The 17,036-nt window shown below is 35.9% G+C and overlaps 1 protein-coding gene across 7 annotated transcripts in view; it reads right to left on the minus strand.

Annotated features, from left to right (window-relative positions):
- Positions 1-10,791: 10,791 nt before the first annotated feature.
- Positions 10,792-17,036, minus strand: part of LYST (lysosomal trafficking regulator) — a 248,660-nt gene continuing 242,415 nt past the window's right edge. For 6 of the 7 annotated variants that reach the window (XM_077168413.1, XM_077168412.1, XM_077168411.1 and 3 more), the window contains 3 exons: positions 14,438-14,594; positions 13,967-14,038; positions 10,793-12,899 (listed from right to left, as the gene is read on the minus strand). In XM_077168413.1, coding sequence (XP_077024528.1) covers positions 12,761-12,899; positions 13,967-14,038; positions 14,438-14,594 — 368 coding nt within the window. In that variant the 3' untranslated portion in view covers positions 10,793-12,760. Of the gene's footprint in view, positions 12,900-13,966; positions 14,039-14,437; positions 14,595-17,036 lie in introns of all 7 variants that reach the window. The other variant, XM_077168415.1, reaches the window with a different exon arrangement.

The following is a 17,036-nucleotide window of genomic DNA, read 5'->3' on the forward strand; positions in this document are numbered from 1 at the left end:
CAGCCGACTCTCATCGTGAATGGCACAGGAGCACTTGTTTTTTAGACCTCTGATCCCCATTGATTTGATATTTGCCCCAGACAAGATGCGAATGCAGAGATGAGAAAGGCCCTCCTGGGGCCAGCAAACATCTCATATCAATTTTTTTTTCACAGCTCACAAGGGTCCATTTTAAGACATGGAATTGAACTATGGTAAAATGACTAAGCCACTAGTGTCCACCATGCTGACCTATTTAAAAAATATATACGGGGACAGTGTTGAAAATTCATCAAGTCCAAAATGGACTCACTATTTTCACGCCACAATCTTTTCTCCTGTTTTTCCTGCCTCCATGGCACCTTTCACAAAGTAGTTGGTTAAGGCAGAATCCTCAGTTTTCTGTCACCCTAACTGCCGATCCCAATCCAATTGATCACTTACAAGGAAAATCAATATTTCCAGATATCCCACTTTTAAAAAAAAAAACCTCTCTTATTTTACACTACCCTTTTAAAGGTAGGAGTATGTCTGTTTTAAAGAGCAAGGAAAAGGAAAATGGTCAGTCACCCCGGAACTTGTTAGAAATGCAACCTCTCAGTCCCCACCCCAACCTACTGAATCAAAAATTCTGGGGGTGGGACCTAGTAATCTGTGTTTTAAGAAGCCCTCCAGGTGATTCTGATTCTGTCCATCTGTGGACATCATTTAAGAGTGCTGCAATAACATAATGTTAACACCTGGCTGCAGAGTTGGGTATCAGTTTTCCTGGTAATATTCCAGGAAGTCTGGAGCCTTTTTTCCCTGATATTAGTATAGCCATTGGTATATTAGATTTCTTATGACTAGTGTTTGCATGATATGCATTTTTGCATCCTTTTACTTTTTTTGAAAAAATTAAGACTTTATTTTTTAGAGTAGTTTTAAAAAAATTAGAAAAACATTTCAGCTTCGAAAAATTAAGTGCAGAGTTCCCATAAAGACCTTCCTCTGCTGTTTCTCCTATAATTAAAATCTTGAATTGGTGTAGTCCATTTGTTATAATTGATGAATTGATATTGATACATTGTTATTGGCAAAAGCTCACAGTTCACTCCTTCTGTTGAACATACAGGTCTATGGGTTTTGACAAATGCATAATGTGGTGTACTTATCACCACAGTATCATACAGAATAATTTCACTGCCCTAAAAATACCCTGTGCTCCTCTGCTGATTCATCTCTCCATACTTTCTCCCACCAAACCCCTGGTAACAACTGATCTATTTACTATCTCTGTAGTTTTGCCGTTTCCAGAAATATCATATAGTTGGAATCATACATACTGTAACTTTTTCACACTGGCTTCCTTCACTTAGCAGTAGTCACTTAAGATTCCTCCAGTCTTTTCATGGCTTGATAGCTCATTTCTTTTTATTACTGAATAATATCCAGTATAAGGATGTACCATAATTTATTTACTCACCTCTTGAAGGGCATCTTGGTTGATTCCAATTTTTGGCAATTATGAATAAAGCTGGTTTACACTTTCATATGCAGTTTTTTTTAGTGGACATAAGCTTTCAACTCAATCGGGTAAATACCTAGAGCTTGTGTTTAGCTTTGCAAGAAACTGCCAAACTGCCTTCCAAAGTGACTGCACCATTTTTACATTCCCACCAGCAATGAATGAGAGTTCATGTTGTACCACATCCTTGTCAGGATTTGGTATTGTCAGTTTTTTGGATTTTAGCCATTTTAATAGGTGTGTGGTGGTATCCATTGTTTGAATTTGCAAACAATGACATATGATGTTGGGCATCTTTTCATATGCTTATTTGCCATCCATATATCTTTTCTTGTGCGCTGTCTCTTCAGACTCTTTTGCCCTTTAAAAATGGGTTCTTTGTGCTCTTATTGCGAGTTTTAAGAGTTTTTTGTTTATCTTGGTGTGCTGGTTTGAAAGAAAGTATGCCCCCTAGAAAAGCCATGTTTTAATCAAAATATCATTTCATAAAGGTAGAATAATCTCTATTCAATACTGTATGTTTGAAACTGTAATCAGATCATCTCCCTGGATGATGTGATTTAGTCAAGAGTGGTTGTTAAACTGGATTAGGGGATGACATGTCTCCACCCATTTGGGTGGGTCTTGATTGGTTTATTGGAGTCCTATAAAACAGGAAACATTTTGGAGATTCAGAGAGGCTCAGAGAGAGCAGAGAATGCTGCAGCACCATGAAGCAGAGAGTCCACGAGCCAGTGACCTTTGGAGATGAAGAAGAAAAACGCCTCCTGGGGAGCTTCATGAAACTAGAAGCCAGGAGAGAAAACTATCAGATGATGCTGTGTTCGCCATATGCCCTTCCACTTGAGAGAGAAACCCTGAATGTCAGCGGCCTTCTTGAACCAAGGTATCTTTCCCTGGATGCCTTAAATTGGGCATTTCTATAGACTTGTTTTGATTGAGACATTTTCTCAGCCTTAGAACTGTAAACTAGCAACTCATTAAATTCCCCTTTTTAAAAGCCATTCCATTTCTGGTATATTGCATTCTGGCAGCCAGCAGACTAGAACACTTGGATACAAATTCTTTATCTGATGTGTTTTGTAAATATTTTCTCCCAGGCTGTTGATTGTCTTTTCATTGTCTTAACATCCTTTTACTTATAACCTTTCTGTAACTTTATTCTTTTTTTATTAACTAACATCCATTGTTTATTCAGATTTTGTTAGTTTAAAAAAATTTTTTTTAAATGTTTTCCTTTATTTTTTTACATGGGCAGGCACTGGGAATCAAACCCGGGTCCTCTGGCATGGCAGGCAAGCATTCTTGCCTGCTGAGCCACCGTGGCCCACCCTAAAAAAATATTTTTATTGACGAATCTTCACACACATACAGTCAGTCCATACATGGTGTCTAACCAGTGGATCACAATATCATCACATAGTTGTATATTCATCAGCATGATCATTTTTGTAACATTTACATCATGCCTGGAAAAGAAATAAAAAAGAAAAGAAAAAACTCATAATCGCATACTCTTTACCCATCCCTTTCACTGACCACTAGTTTTTCAATCTACCCAACGTATTTTACCTTTTATCACCCCTATTATTTATTTATTTTCTAATCCATATTTTTTTACTTATCTGTCCTAGACGAAAGGAGCATCAGACACAAGGTTTTCACAATCACATAGTCACATTGTAAAAGCTATATCATTATACAATCATTTTCACGAAACAGTGCTACTGGAACACAGCTCTACATTTTCAGGTACTTCCTTTCAGCCACTCTAATACACTGTTAAGTAAAAAGGGATCACTATATAATGCATAAGAATAACCTCCAGGATACCCTCTTGACTCTGAAATCTCTCAGCAACTGAAACTTTGTCTCATTTCTCTTTTCCCCCTTTTGGTCAAGAAAACTTTGCTCAGTCCTATGATGCTGGTCACACCAGCATCCAACACATCTCAGGATTTCTGCCCCATGTTGCCAGGCAGGTTTACACCCTGGGAGTCATGTCCCATGGATGGGGGAGGGCATTGAGTTTACCTGCCAAGTTGGCTTAGAGAGACCACATCTGAGAAACAAAAGAGGTTCTCTGGGGCTGACTCTTAGGCATACTATCCTTAGGTTAGCCTATCCTTTGCAGGAATAAGTTTCATAAGGGTGAACCCCAAGATTGAGGGCTCCTCATATTGAATTGGTTGTCCCCACTGCTTGTGAGAATATCAGAAATTCTCCAAATAGGGAAGTTGAATATTTCCTCCTTTCTCCCCAGTCCCCACAGGGACTTTGCAAGTACTTCTTTATTCACTATCCAGATTATTCTGAGATGTAACGGGATATCCCACTAACCTGGACAAACCAACAAAATCTCATGCCCTATACAAGACTCCATGTACCTACGGTGTTCAACTAAACTGACCGTACAAGTTAAATTAGGTAATGTTCTACCCAAAATGCACATTTTGTACCAAATAAACATCTCTCCTTTTGGTCTCTCCCTTTGAGGGAGACCATGTTTTAAAATATGGACCATATCATCCTTTACCTTGTATTCTGATCTACCCCAGTCCTATCCTGATCAGTTTCATTCACATCTCCAGTCGAAGTTTGATCCCTTTTTCAACTTTTTAAACAGTTCCTGCGTGGGATACTGCTGACTTTCATAGCTTCACAGCTCTAACTCTAAGTGTCAGGTGTCATATAAATACCTGAAGTTTCTGGGAATGATCATGTTATATACAGACAGCTCGGTATCTCAGAATTTAGAATTAATAGTTACACCTCCTGAATATATGTTAGTGCTGTAAGAGCTTATAATCTAGGACCCTCTACAGTAGCCCCCAACCTGCTAGCCCATGCTCTCAACTTCAGTTCACTTTATTTTTATATTATAGTTAGTCCATATGGGTAAGGCCTGATAATATTTGTCCTTTTGTTTCTAACATTTCATTCAACATATAGTCCTTAAGTTTCTTCCACCTAGTGGCATGCCTCACACCTTCATTCCTTCTTGCAACTGCTCAGTAGTCTGTTCTATGTATACACCACAGTTCCCCCTTCCATTCCTTAGTCATTGTACCTTTAGGCCATCTCCTTGTGACTGTGAATCACAAACACTGCTGCCATAAACACCAGTGTCCAAATGTCCATTCCTGTCTCTTCATGTGCCTTTAGCCATTTGTATTTCATCTTCTGAGATGTGTCTGTTCATGTCTTTTGCCCATTTTTAAATTGGGTTGTTTGTCTTTTTGTTGTTGAGTTGAACAATCTCTTTATATATTCTGGATACTAAACCCTTATCTGATATGTAGTTTCCAAATATTGTCTCCCATTGTGTAGGCTGCCTTTTTACTTTCCTAACAAAGTTCTTTAATGCACAAAAGTGTTTAATTTTGAGGAGTTCTAATTTATCTATTTCTTTTTTGATTGCTCGATTCCATTGGTCAGTATATCTATCTTTATGCCAGGACCATGCTGTTTTGACTACTGTAGCTTCATAATATGCTTTAGAATCAGGTAGTGTGAGGCCTCCCACTTTCTTTTTCTTTCTCAAGATATTTTCATATTCGGGGCACCCTGTCCTTCCAAAGAAATTTGGTTATTGGTTTTTCTATTTCTGCAAAGTAAGTTTTTGCGTTTTAATTGGTATTAAATTGAATCTATAAATCAATTTGGGTAGAATTGACATCTTAACTATATTTAGTCTTCCAATCCATGAACATGGTATGCTCTTTGGTATATGGGCCCACAGTATATGCCCATGGTATTTGGGTCTTCCATGATTTCTTTCAGCAATTTCTTGTAGTTTTTTATATATAGGTCTTTTGTATCCCTCATTAAATTTATCCCTAAATATTTTATTCTTTTGGTTGCTGTTGTAAATGGAATTTTTTTTTTTTGCATAATAGTGACCTCCAGAGTAGCCTCTTGACCCTCTTTGAACTCTCTCAGCCACTGATACCTTATTTGTTGCACTTCTTTTTCCCCTTTTGGTCAGGATGGCATTGTTGATCCCATGATGCCAGGATCAGGCTCATCCCTGGAAGTTATCTCCCACGCTCCAGGGAAACTTTTACCCCTAGATGTCATGTCCCACATGGGTGGAGGGCAATGATTTCACTTGCAGAGCTGGGCTTAGAGAGAGTGAGGCCACATCTGAACAACAAAAGAGGTCCCTGGAAGTAACTCTTAGACATACCTATAGGTAGGCTAAGCTTTTTGCTACATACATAAGCTTCACAAGAGCAAGCCTCAAGATCAGGGGCGTGGCCTATTGATTTGGGTTTCCCTAATGTTTGACACAGTATCAGGGGTTTTCCCTGGTGGTAAAGTTTAATAGTTCCATATTTTTTCTCCCATCCCTCAAGGAACTTTGCCAATATCTTTTGATGATCTGCTTAATATACTTGGGGATTTATCCAGGTATTACATTATGCTATGTAGGATTAAAGGCCCTCATTCTTATTCTGGGCTCCCTGTATTTGGGCTGTTTAAATAATCTATGCAGACAGATTGAGTTAGAGTATGTGCTACAGAAAAATTAGGTTCTGGACAAAATAAACCTTTCTTCCTTTGATCTCAAAGAGTAGATGAGGTTCTAAAATACAATGTCTTCATTATCCCTGTATTCTGAATTACCTTAATCCTGACGTGATTTGTTTTTTTTTAAACTTTTTTTATTGCATAACATATATACAAAGAAAAGAAAGAAAAAAAGCAATAGTTTTCAAAGTAGTCTCCAACGTGTAGTTCAGAACAGATCCCAGAGTTTGTCATGGGCTACCATACCATCATCTCAGATTTTCCTTCTGTCTAGCTGCTTCAGAACATTAGAGGCTAGTAGGGATAAATATTTCTTTTATTATCACAATTGGCTTTTTCTTCCTTTTTGTGAAAAATAACATATACAAAAAAAGCAATAAATTTCAAAGCACATTGCAACACTTAGTTTTAGAACAGATTTGAGTTTGGTATGGGTTACAATTCCACAATTTTAGGTTTTTACTTCAAGCTGCTTAAAGATACTGGAGACTAAAAGAAATGTCAGTATAAAGATTCAGTAATCATACTCACTGTTTAAACCCTTCCTTCTCTGTATAACTCCACCATCACCTTTGATCTTTCTTGCATTCTTTAGGGATATTTGGACTGTGCCCATTCTAACGTTTTCATGTTGGAAGGGGCTGTCAATAATATGGGGTAGGGAGATGGAACCAGCTGATGTTCTGGAGAGGCTGGACCCTCTAGGTTTCAGGACTTATCTGGTCTGGGGACCCATCTGGAGGTTGTAGGTTTCTGGAAAGTTATCCCAGTGCATGGAACCTTTGTAGAATCTTATATATTGCCCTAGGTGTTCTTTAGGATTGGGTGGGATGGTTTTGGCTGGGCTTTGGCAAGTTATGATAGGTAGCAATATCTAACCAAAGCTTGCGTAAGACTGACCTCCAGAGTAGCGTCTCTACCCTATTTGAACTCTCTGTTACCGATACCTTATCTGTTACACTTCTTTTCCCCCTTTTGGTCAGGATGGCTTTGTTGATCCCATAGTGCCAGGGCCAGGCTCATCCCTGGGAGTCATCTCCCACACTGCCAGGGAGACCCTCACCCCTGGATGTCATGTGTCATGTAGGGGGGGACAGCAATGATTTCACTTGCAGAGTTGGGCTTAGAGACAGTGAAGCCACATCTGAGCAACAAAAGCGGTCCTCCAGAAGTAACTCTTAGGCATCCCTATAGGTAGGCTGAGCTTCTCTGCTACATACATACGCTTCACAAGAGCAAGCATCAAGATTAAGGACTTGGTCTATTGATTTGGATGTCCCAATGTTTGACACAATGATTGATTTCATTTTTAGCTCAGAATGAATTATTTTTATCAGAATAAACATATATAATACATGTTCTCAAACTTCAGAAATAATATTTACTGCTCCAGACTAAATGTGACTGCTGTACAATATTTGTTTTTTTGTTTCTGGCTCATTTTGCCTCATCAAACGTCCCACAGTTTCATTCACAATGTTGCATGCCTCACAACTTCGTTCCTTTTTGTAGCAGCACAATATTCAATCATATGTATACACCATTGTTCACCATTCTACTTCTCAGTCAGTATATCCTTCAGCCACTCCATTCATTGGTGAGCCTTATCTTTTGAACATTATTTTTGGATAAAGGGACTCAATTGATAGAGGGATAATTATAACTGCAAAATATTGTCTCATATGAAGTTATTTACTGCTGAAGGAAAATATAAGGGCTTGCTGGATTGAAGGAGAGACCAATTGCTTTTGGTACAATTTGTTCCTGAGTGATGAACAAATTTTGATCTTAAATAGGGTTCTAAATAAAACTTTTTTTCAGTGAATCTTAAAAAGCTGTAGTAATCTCTGAAAGGATTTGTTCTGTCATTCTTACGTCTATTTTTTATAAGAATTATCCTGAAATAAACATGTAAAAACCATGATCTACTAAAATAGATGACCAGATGGGGGCAAGAAAATCTTTGGGGAAGTTAAATAGATTCACTCCAAGGTAAGGAGTTTCTTAGCATAGAAGAAACTTGAGAAAAGTGTGTAAGTGAAGACAATCTCAAGTGTGGGCTTCATATTCTGTAAAGAAATTTATTTTGGGTTGGGGAAGTTTTTCCTAAAAACAAGCAAAGGGACAAGAAATAAGGTCCTTCCTTCATCTCTCCCTTCCTCCCTCCCTCCCTCCTTCCCTTCTTTCCTTCTTCTCCCTCTCCCTCCCCTCCTTCCTTGTAAAAAAAAAATATTTTTACTACCTTGTAATTGCACTATTTTGACTAAAACAGTTATCAAGTAACTTATTAGATTCAGCTCTGAATGACTTTTGGCGTTGTTTCCAAAATTTATATATGTTCACAGAAGAAAGAAGTCTCAACAGAGTTTATTCAATTGTAGAATCTGAAAGAAAATTTGAATGCTGTGGAACACTATCAAAGAGACTATCAGTTTAACATAAGGCAGTGGGAACGAGAACAGCTCATTAAATGTGCATCTCTGAGTATGAAGCACATCTCTGAGGCAGAGCTGAAAGTGGGTGTGCAAATGATGTCTGTAGCTGAGGAACAAAGAATAATGTTTGTATATAAATATGCACATGGTAGGAAGGGGTGTGGAATACAACTGTTCTTTCCATCTCAACTACAGGCTGTGAGGCATTATGTTTCACAACTATGTCCTCCAGAACCACTCTGGAAAATAAAATAGATGTCTAATTCTTCTTAGAGGAAGACCTGTGAGTAGATTCTACTTGCAATTACATAATGAAATTAGCTATTGATCATTTGTATTAAGGCCATACAATTATGAAAATTACACCTTAATTTTTACTAAGAGCTCGGAATAGAGTCTTTTTTTCTTAATGTTTGAAACTGGATCCTAAAGATTTAAAAGGTGATTTTAACAAAATTAAAATCTGAGAATGATAGAAAGGCTTCAGAAGTTTTGGTAATTAATTTCGGTAACGAATCAAACTTCACCACAAAACAATCTTTTCTAAACTCGTCTCTCATTAACTTTATTCATAAACAAGCTCAGCACTTGAGTAAGGTTATCATAGCCAGGCTCAAATGATCTTCTCGTCATTTTGGACTTAAAGGACACATTGTTACTTAATTTCTGTCAGAGAGCTGAGTTGCAACCTAGTGTCCCCAAATTAGTAGGGTTTATTTTTCCGTTCACGTCATATAACACAATTTAAAATTGGTGGTGTGTTCTTCCAATCTCATGTGGATTGAAGTGTAGGTATTTTGTATTGGCAAATGTAACTGCTTTTTAAATTGTGAAGTTTAAACTGGACATATTACTGGGGTAAATATCTGAGATATTTTGAGTGTAGTATGATTCTGTTTGTGTGATATTCTCAATCCAAGTTTGGGCTGAACCTAAAACCTCTTTAATCTTGAATTGTGATGTCAAATTACAAGTCTTGGTTTTGTTTCCTCCCCCAACCCAAAACTACTAATACTTTTCAATTGGTCTTTCTGGCCAAAGGCTTTAAACTTACTAAAATTTATGGTTTCATAATATACTGGTGTTATCCCAAGAAGAGGAGTACACTAAAAAAATAGTATCGTTTTCCACAAATAGTTAACAAATTGGGAAAACTGAGGGATAATTAACAAAGTAAGGGGAGCTGTTACATAGATAATTTAAGAACTCCAATAGCTTTCATCTCTAATCTCTTTTCAAGATTAGTGATAAAATAAATGCTAAGCGATTGTTTCTTTCCTTCCAACTCACTTTTTAAAACATTTACCTTGTAGCACTTCCTTTTTTTGCTTAACACATTAACAAGTCATCCAAATTGTAAGAAACAGATCTAGGTATAAGCTCTGTAGGGATGGAAAGAATTTATCTACTCCCCATATTACACCCCATCACCTAGCATTGTGTTTACACATAACTGGCATTCAATTAATGCTGTTGAGAGGATGAATCAAACTGAGATGTGCAGGTAAAAAGGGGACGTTTGAGTCTGCAGGCTTATACAGATTAAATGCTGCCACTGAGTTCTCTTGGGGACAGTTCTCTAGTCTTGAGAACCCTTAAAACACAGCAAAGGCAAAGCAGGGAAAAAAGAATTCCGTGTTCTCAGCCTGTCTATTGCTAAATTTGCCCACACTTGTGCAGTGCCTACTAGAAAACCATCGGAGGCTCTATTCTTCATGGGCCTTTTGTTTGTTGATGTTTCCATACCACAGACACGGCACTAACGTATTTCCCTCTGTTTGGAAGTCATCGGTCCCCATCTTCACCAGTTGAATTTCTATTCATCCATTAGGTCTAAACAAAAATTTCACTTCCTCAAAGGCTTTTCTAGGTCCCCTCAATTTAAATTGAATTCTTCCTGTTTTATTCTCTCAGAGAACCCTATACTATATCTTCCTAGCACTGACCATAGTTTGTAACTATACACTCATTGTGTGAAATGATGTGTTTCGCGACAAGTTTGTAACCTCCCTGAGTCCAGGGAACAAGGATATTTTGTACAACACTATATACCAGCACAGTGCCTGGTATATAGCATAGGCTCAATAAAAATTGGCTATTGTGGGTGGGTTAGATGGGGGCAATGCTTTGTTTAAAATGAGTAGTTTGATCTTGAGACTTCTGCCTAAAGTCCATCTAAAGGTAATAAAGATTGAAACCTATTATTTTAGCACAAAAAGCATAATTAAGAAACGAAAATCATCCTTTCCTAGTAACATGTATTTATAGTGGAGCTAAAGAGAGGACATATGTGGGTTTTTTAAAAGTCATCTATTTGAGACCTGGTCATAATACTGAAATTGAGTAAAGAATAGGTCTTTAAATCTATTTTTATGAAATTTATTCCCAAATTGAAGTGGCAGTGTATATAAAGATAACAGAGCTCGTGATAATTTACAGAAATATTTGTTACAACATGCACATTATGAAGTGCTTCAAACATATACATACAAGGTTTCATGCTGAATAAATAATCCCCCAAAAGTAATTTTTATTTTTACATAAAAATATATTGCACTCTTAACAAGATCAGTTATTTTGCATATTTTCTCTTTAGATAAATGATGAAATTCAGCCTTAAAAAAAAAGACTGAGTAGCATCCCTATTCTAAGGGGATTAATTTAAAGTTCTCAGTCAAAAAAATGAAAGCTAGACAATAGCTGCAATTTTTTTTAAGAAAGCAAATCACTTCAACGTGAATAGGAATACTCTTATCTCTGCATCTATTTGGACCTCAGAATTAATACTTGGCTTGTGCAAATCATGACCAAAATTCAGCCTATTAATGTCCTTACATATGCATGCAATTTAAAGTTATTAGCATACGTGGTCATTTGCTTTCTCTTGTATTTATCTTCTTGACAGCAGAGAATTTGGAATTGTATTTTATATGGTTTTCAAGCAGAATGTTTTAGAAAGTTTGGAAATTATAAAAGTAGTTCTGTAAACACCATATGAGTTAAATTTCCATAACAAATGCGCAAATTATTCTTAGAAAGGAATATATATTTTTATCCCATGGTAACATATTACTGAGCTTATTTTACAGTTTTCAAAGCCAAAGAAACAGCACCCCAAGTAACAACATAGCTATAATATCATCGTAGAGATAGACTATTCCAATATTTTTAGGAATTTTTAGGAATTCTGTCTTTACAGTATGCAAGTTTCCTATGGTACTCACAAGTTTTTCTTATGGTTCCTGGCATTATTAGGTAACATTAGGTTAGTAGAAAAAGACTAGAAACTGTTTCCTAAAAGAATTATTCTGCCTCCTATTTAAAACACAGTAAGCTGTCTCCTTTTCTTTTGTAATTCTATTTTGAGGAAGAAAACTCTTGTACATTAGATTAAGTGCCTTTTCTAGGCTGCATTGTTAATATCTGTGTAGACTTGTTACACGGTAGAGGCCTTCTGTTGCAAATTGTTAAGTATTCAATGCTCTGTAAATGGCAGATACTGATAAATATACATCATTATGTTTAAACCTTAGTGACTCAACTAGGGATATTCAATATCTAGTGTTATGGACTTTAAGTAAGGCTTCTATGAAGAAACAGTATGCGTTTGAAATCAAAGGTACCTGTATTCTTGTTTGTGGCTGTCAAAAAATTCTGCTTCTACTTTCAGCTGAGAAGGCAACTGGCAAAACTTCCTAACGTTAACATTCATTAGTAGTTTATTTTTAGTATTCAGATATTTCATAAAATGCTTGGTGCAGAGGCACCTACTGAATAATTTGCTCCTCAAAGAAAGCAATTTATTGAGTCCTGAATTCTTTATCCTCTTCATTTTTTCTTTCTTTTCTTTTTGGGGTAGTGAGGTTTATCTCAGGGCAGAAAATTCTTCCAATATAACATATTTTTAAGAGTATTTTATATAAATAATTAGCTAACCAATCTAAAGGCTACTGACTGTTTTTGAATCATTGAAAAAAAGGGGGGGGGGAGGTGAGATCCTGATCTTTTCTTTAGAATGCCTTTGTGGGGAAAAACTTCAAGAATGTGATTTTAAATTAACAAGAAAAACTTGAAAAACTTGTTGGTCAACGCATAGTGACATAATCCTTCCGATTAACAGTCTCTTCGAATCAAACTTCCTTCAGGATCTCGTGTGCCTTCAGAATTTTGTGCAGATGAACAGATTTTATTATTATTCTGATGGCTTGTTTAGTCATCTATTTCTCCAGGTTCAATAGTCTAAAACTGATGCAGTGACTTCTGGTTTGGAGTTAAAGTGCTTGAAGAATTCAAAGCGCTCTCTTATTCATCCAGCTGCGTAGCTGCTAAGGAAGGAATAGAACATTGGCTGTTTGAAGCGCTGCTGGTCCTTCCGGCACCAGGCAATCACGGTTCCATCACTGTTTGCTGTGTACAAATGGTGGCCATCACAGGAAAATGTAAGGCTGTAAAAAATACCAGTTAGTTTGTTATATCTCTTAAAATTGTACTAGCATATTGGTGATCATACAGAAGTTAGTATAAAGAAGTTAAGATATCTTCACTGGAATAGAGAGACACAGATTAAATGATCACCTACAATTCACTGGTATAAACTGTAATTCTATAATATAGTTTAATCATTCTGCTGAGAAAGAAGTTTGCGAAGCTCATTCTAATTAGCATAAAATCAGGATTAAAAAAAGATCAAGATGTTCTTTCTTTGCAAACTTTTTCCCTTCTTGTTTATGCTTTATTACCTAGATGACAAATACTTGGGTGAAGGAAACTTAAAAAAATAACAGTACTTTGTTTTCTCTATATTGAAATATATATATTTTTCTTTTTTTGGGTGCATGGTCCAGGAATTGAACCTGGGTCTCCCATATGGAAGGTGAGCAAGCATTCTACCACTGAACCACCCATGCACCTTCTCTTTACTGAAATAAATGATGATGATTTTACAGAGATATTTTTATTTCCATGAAAGAGGAAAGGGTAAAGATGTAACAATAATAATTAATTTTGGTTCGTTAATTTACATTTAGCACACTGAAATAAATTTATTAATAAAGTAGAACTGGGATCACTTCCAATTGAATTTTTAGTCAAATTGTTTGTTCGTTGTTTATAATAAAGTCAAAGTGTTTGTTAACTAAGTAAATGGCAATTGGTTATCTATTGAGCCTTACAAGCACACTCCTGAAGCTATCAATCCCATTATGGTATTTTCAAAGAAGGAGGAAAAAAAAAAGTTTCTATAAGTCAGGAGGTCTTACCTGGGCTTTACACCAGCACATCTTTCAATTAAATGAAAAGTTCCTGACTCAGGTTTTAAGTTCCAAGATGAGGACTGTGCCTCTTTCTTGGTGCTGTGACACTGACCAACCTAGTAGTGTTCTATAAATGTCTGGCTTTTTATAATGATAATTTTAATCATATATTTCTTTAGGTTTGTGTGTTTCAACATCTCTTTAACAAAAACATAGTCACAAAATATATGATGAAGAGTAAAAGCAGGGAAAGATTTTACCTTACAATAGGTTTATTTGATTTAGGAAATGTAATTTCCCTCACAGGCTTTAAATCCCATGTGCTCCATAACCTAGAGCAAAAAAAAGTCATTATCTAATTAGACAAACTAAAATTACCCTTACTACATATTAATTTGTTAAAAATCATCTGGAAGGAAACACAATAAATAAGCAACAGTAGTTACTTCCGGGAAGTTGGTAGGGGTGGGTGTGGGAGCAAGGAAACATTTAACTTCATATACTTCTATATCGTTACTCTTTTATAGTTAACAAACTATATACAATTTCAAAATTATACCAAAGTGATCTATATTACATAGAAGAAAAAGGAACTGAACAGTCTGCATCTGAAGGTGATTTTAAATCTCTAAATATTAAATGTTAAAATGCCTACATATTAAAAACTAATTTCTGCAGCTGCTGTGTCCTTAAGAATGAAAGCAAGCAAAGAGAATAAAAATTTCTCTTACCTTACAATTCCGTTTTCTAATCCCCCAGCAATCACATTGATAGATATTCCCTCAGGTTGGTTAGAGAAAGAAACGGAACAAATGATCTCCCTGCAGTGGACATGGCCAACTAGGTCACCATTCACTGTCCAGAGTCTGAGATCACTGCCACCACCAGCTGAAACACAAAATCATCCCACAGGTCACAAGAGTGGGGGTGTCCCAGACCCACTCACATACCTATGGACCAAGTGCTTTTGCTTTAGTGATGAAGTTTATAGGCAATCCATGACTCAAGACTGTATAAGCGAAATTTCTACTTTATGTCATATTGAACTTTGCATATTGATCTAGAGATAATGACTAGTGAAAATATAAAAATATTAAAAGTCATCTACAATGCAAAGCAACAATGTAATTAATCATCAATCTTTGTATAATCACAGTATTCCAGCATATGAATTGCTAAATATGAACTATATAGACACCTGGAAAGCTAAACAATCTTCACAGAAAGCAGAAAGATATTCCATGAAACCATCTGTAAGAAGTGACTAATGTGACTTTTGAAGAAAAATAAATAAAAAGTTCTAGTAGAAAATTAGCTGTTAAAAACTAATTCTTGGGCAGGCCACAGTGGCTCAGCAGGCAGAGTTCTCGCCTGCCATGCCAGAGACTCGGGTTTGATTCATGGTGCCTGCCCATGCCAAAACAAACAAACAAACAAAAAAACTAACTCTTAAAAAAAAAGGAGGAATTCCTCAAACTATCTAAGACCAAATTTTATTAACCTAATTTTTCTCTGTCTTTTGAAAGACTTTACAGTAGCCAGACTTTTTGTAGTTTGCAGCAGGTAGAGGACACAATTTTACTTGCCATGCTATTTGGGGTGGTTTGGGGCCTTATGATGATGTGCCCAGCTTTTTTTTTGGAAAAATATTCTCATGCTGATAAAAAGTTTGGATGACACAGTTTCACCAAATTTAATTTTATCTTTTCATAAGAACTACCAAAAAAACATAGAGAATGTCTCCCTTTTATTAAGACAATGAAAATATTTCATACTTTTAACAAAAAAATTAGAAATATTTCTGTATTTAAAGATATGCTAAAGACCATCAAACACTATAGAACAAAATGCTCAATGTGCAGAATATTTATTAGGAGATATTATCTAACTAAAGCATCAAGATGCAGGAGAAATATAATTGTAGATAATGGACTCACTGATGAGTCCATTTTTTAAATTCAAATTAAATCCAAAAAAGTCCCCTTTTTTGAATTTAATAACTGATAAAATTATGTTTTAAAAAAGATAAACTAACCAGATGAGTATTAGTAAGATTAGAAGGCTTGTTAAAGCCACTGAATACATATGCATAAAAGATATTGATGTAGGAGTTGGTCATTGTAACCCATAGGTACTGCATGAATTAAACCTTCAAAATAATGCAGTGTAGTCCTGTACACTCTGAATGCTATGGAACTTAAGAGTCAAAGAACTATCCTAGCAGATAACCCAGCAACTTGGGCTACAACAAAACCAAGTAATTATTCATCTGCCTAAGACTGCAAATATCCAAAACTGAGACCCTTGCCCAGTATCAGATTGCTTTCATGTTAAAATTTAATATATTAATTAAAAGTTAGAACGTTGGACATTTCTCAAAAAAAAAATAAATAAAAGCTCTATTTTCCCTATATATTCTCATGAAAATTAAATAAATTGGATGACCGCTCCCTGCCTTGAATCTTAGAGTCTTGGAATACATAAAACTTCATAATGTCACTGGTAACACAAGACGAGGCTATGGATGTCTCACCCTAGTTCAAAGGTATGTACTTTGATCCAGTGGTAAAACAGTTAAAAAAAAAAACAACAAAACACAAGAATAAAAACCATTTATTATAGCATTTTCAAAGTTTAATAAATTTCACTATAAAAACTACATCCCATAATATGTGGTAGGGAATTATGATTAGGAGGAATAAGTTTGCCAATGTAACTCAGCAACTAATACAATTTTTTTGAAAAAAAATCAGTTTTGATTTTAAGGTTACTTGGATGGCACCCATTTAAAGGGTTAAGAGTTTTAGTAGGCTAAATCTACTCATTTTCTCTCCTTCTTGGTGTATAGGAATAGGAAGATGAACTCTAGCCCAGGTCTCTAAACATGTTTGGCTTCTCTTTTAAAAAATGCTTACTTTATTATGTTCTCTGTATGCCAAAGGTTCTTTATGACTTCTTTTTTATATATGTGCCAAGAGACCTCAAGAAAGTTGAGAAGGCCTTTTCGTTCCAATTGGAATAAAAGTTCTACCCGTTACTCTATTAAACTGGGTACTACCTAGGGACACCTGAATACTCTACTAGGGAGTTTGCAATTGCAGCAGAAGTTATTTTGTTTCTTGTTCCCCTGTGACTAACTAATATAATATCATAGGTTATAAATCACTACTGACAGCAGGAAAGTAATTAACTTTATAAAATTCAGCTCCCTCAGGATCAGCCCTAACTTCCAAATGTTGCCAAAACAAGAAAGCAGAGAACTCTATGCAAATGATCGTTATATTGTTCTGCCAGTGTACTTCTGCAAGTGACACACTAAAAGCTGCTAAT

The sequence above is a fragment of the Tamandua tetradactyla genome, chromosome 7, assembly GCF_023851605.1.
Source record: "Tamandua tetradactyla isolate mTamTet1 chromosome 7, mTamTet1.pri, whole genome shotgun sequence".
In the NCBI taxonomy this organism is placed as follows: Eukaryota; Metazoa; Chordata; class Mammalia; order Pilosa; family Myrmecophagidae; genus Tamandua; species Tamandua tetradactyla.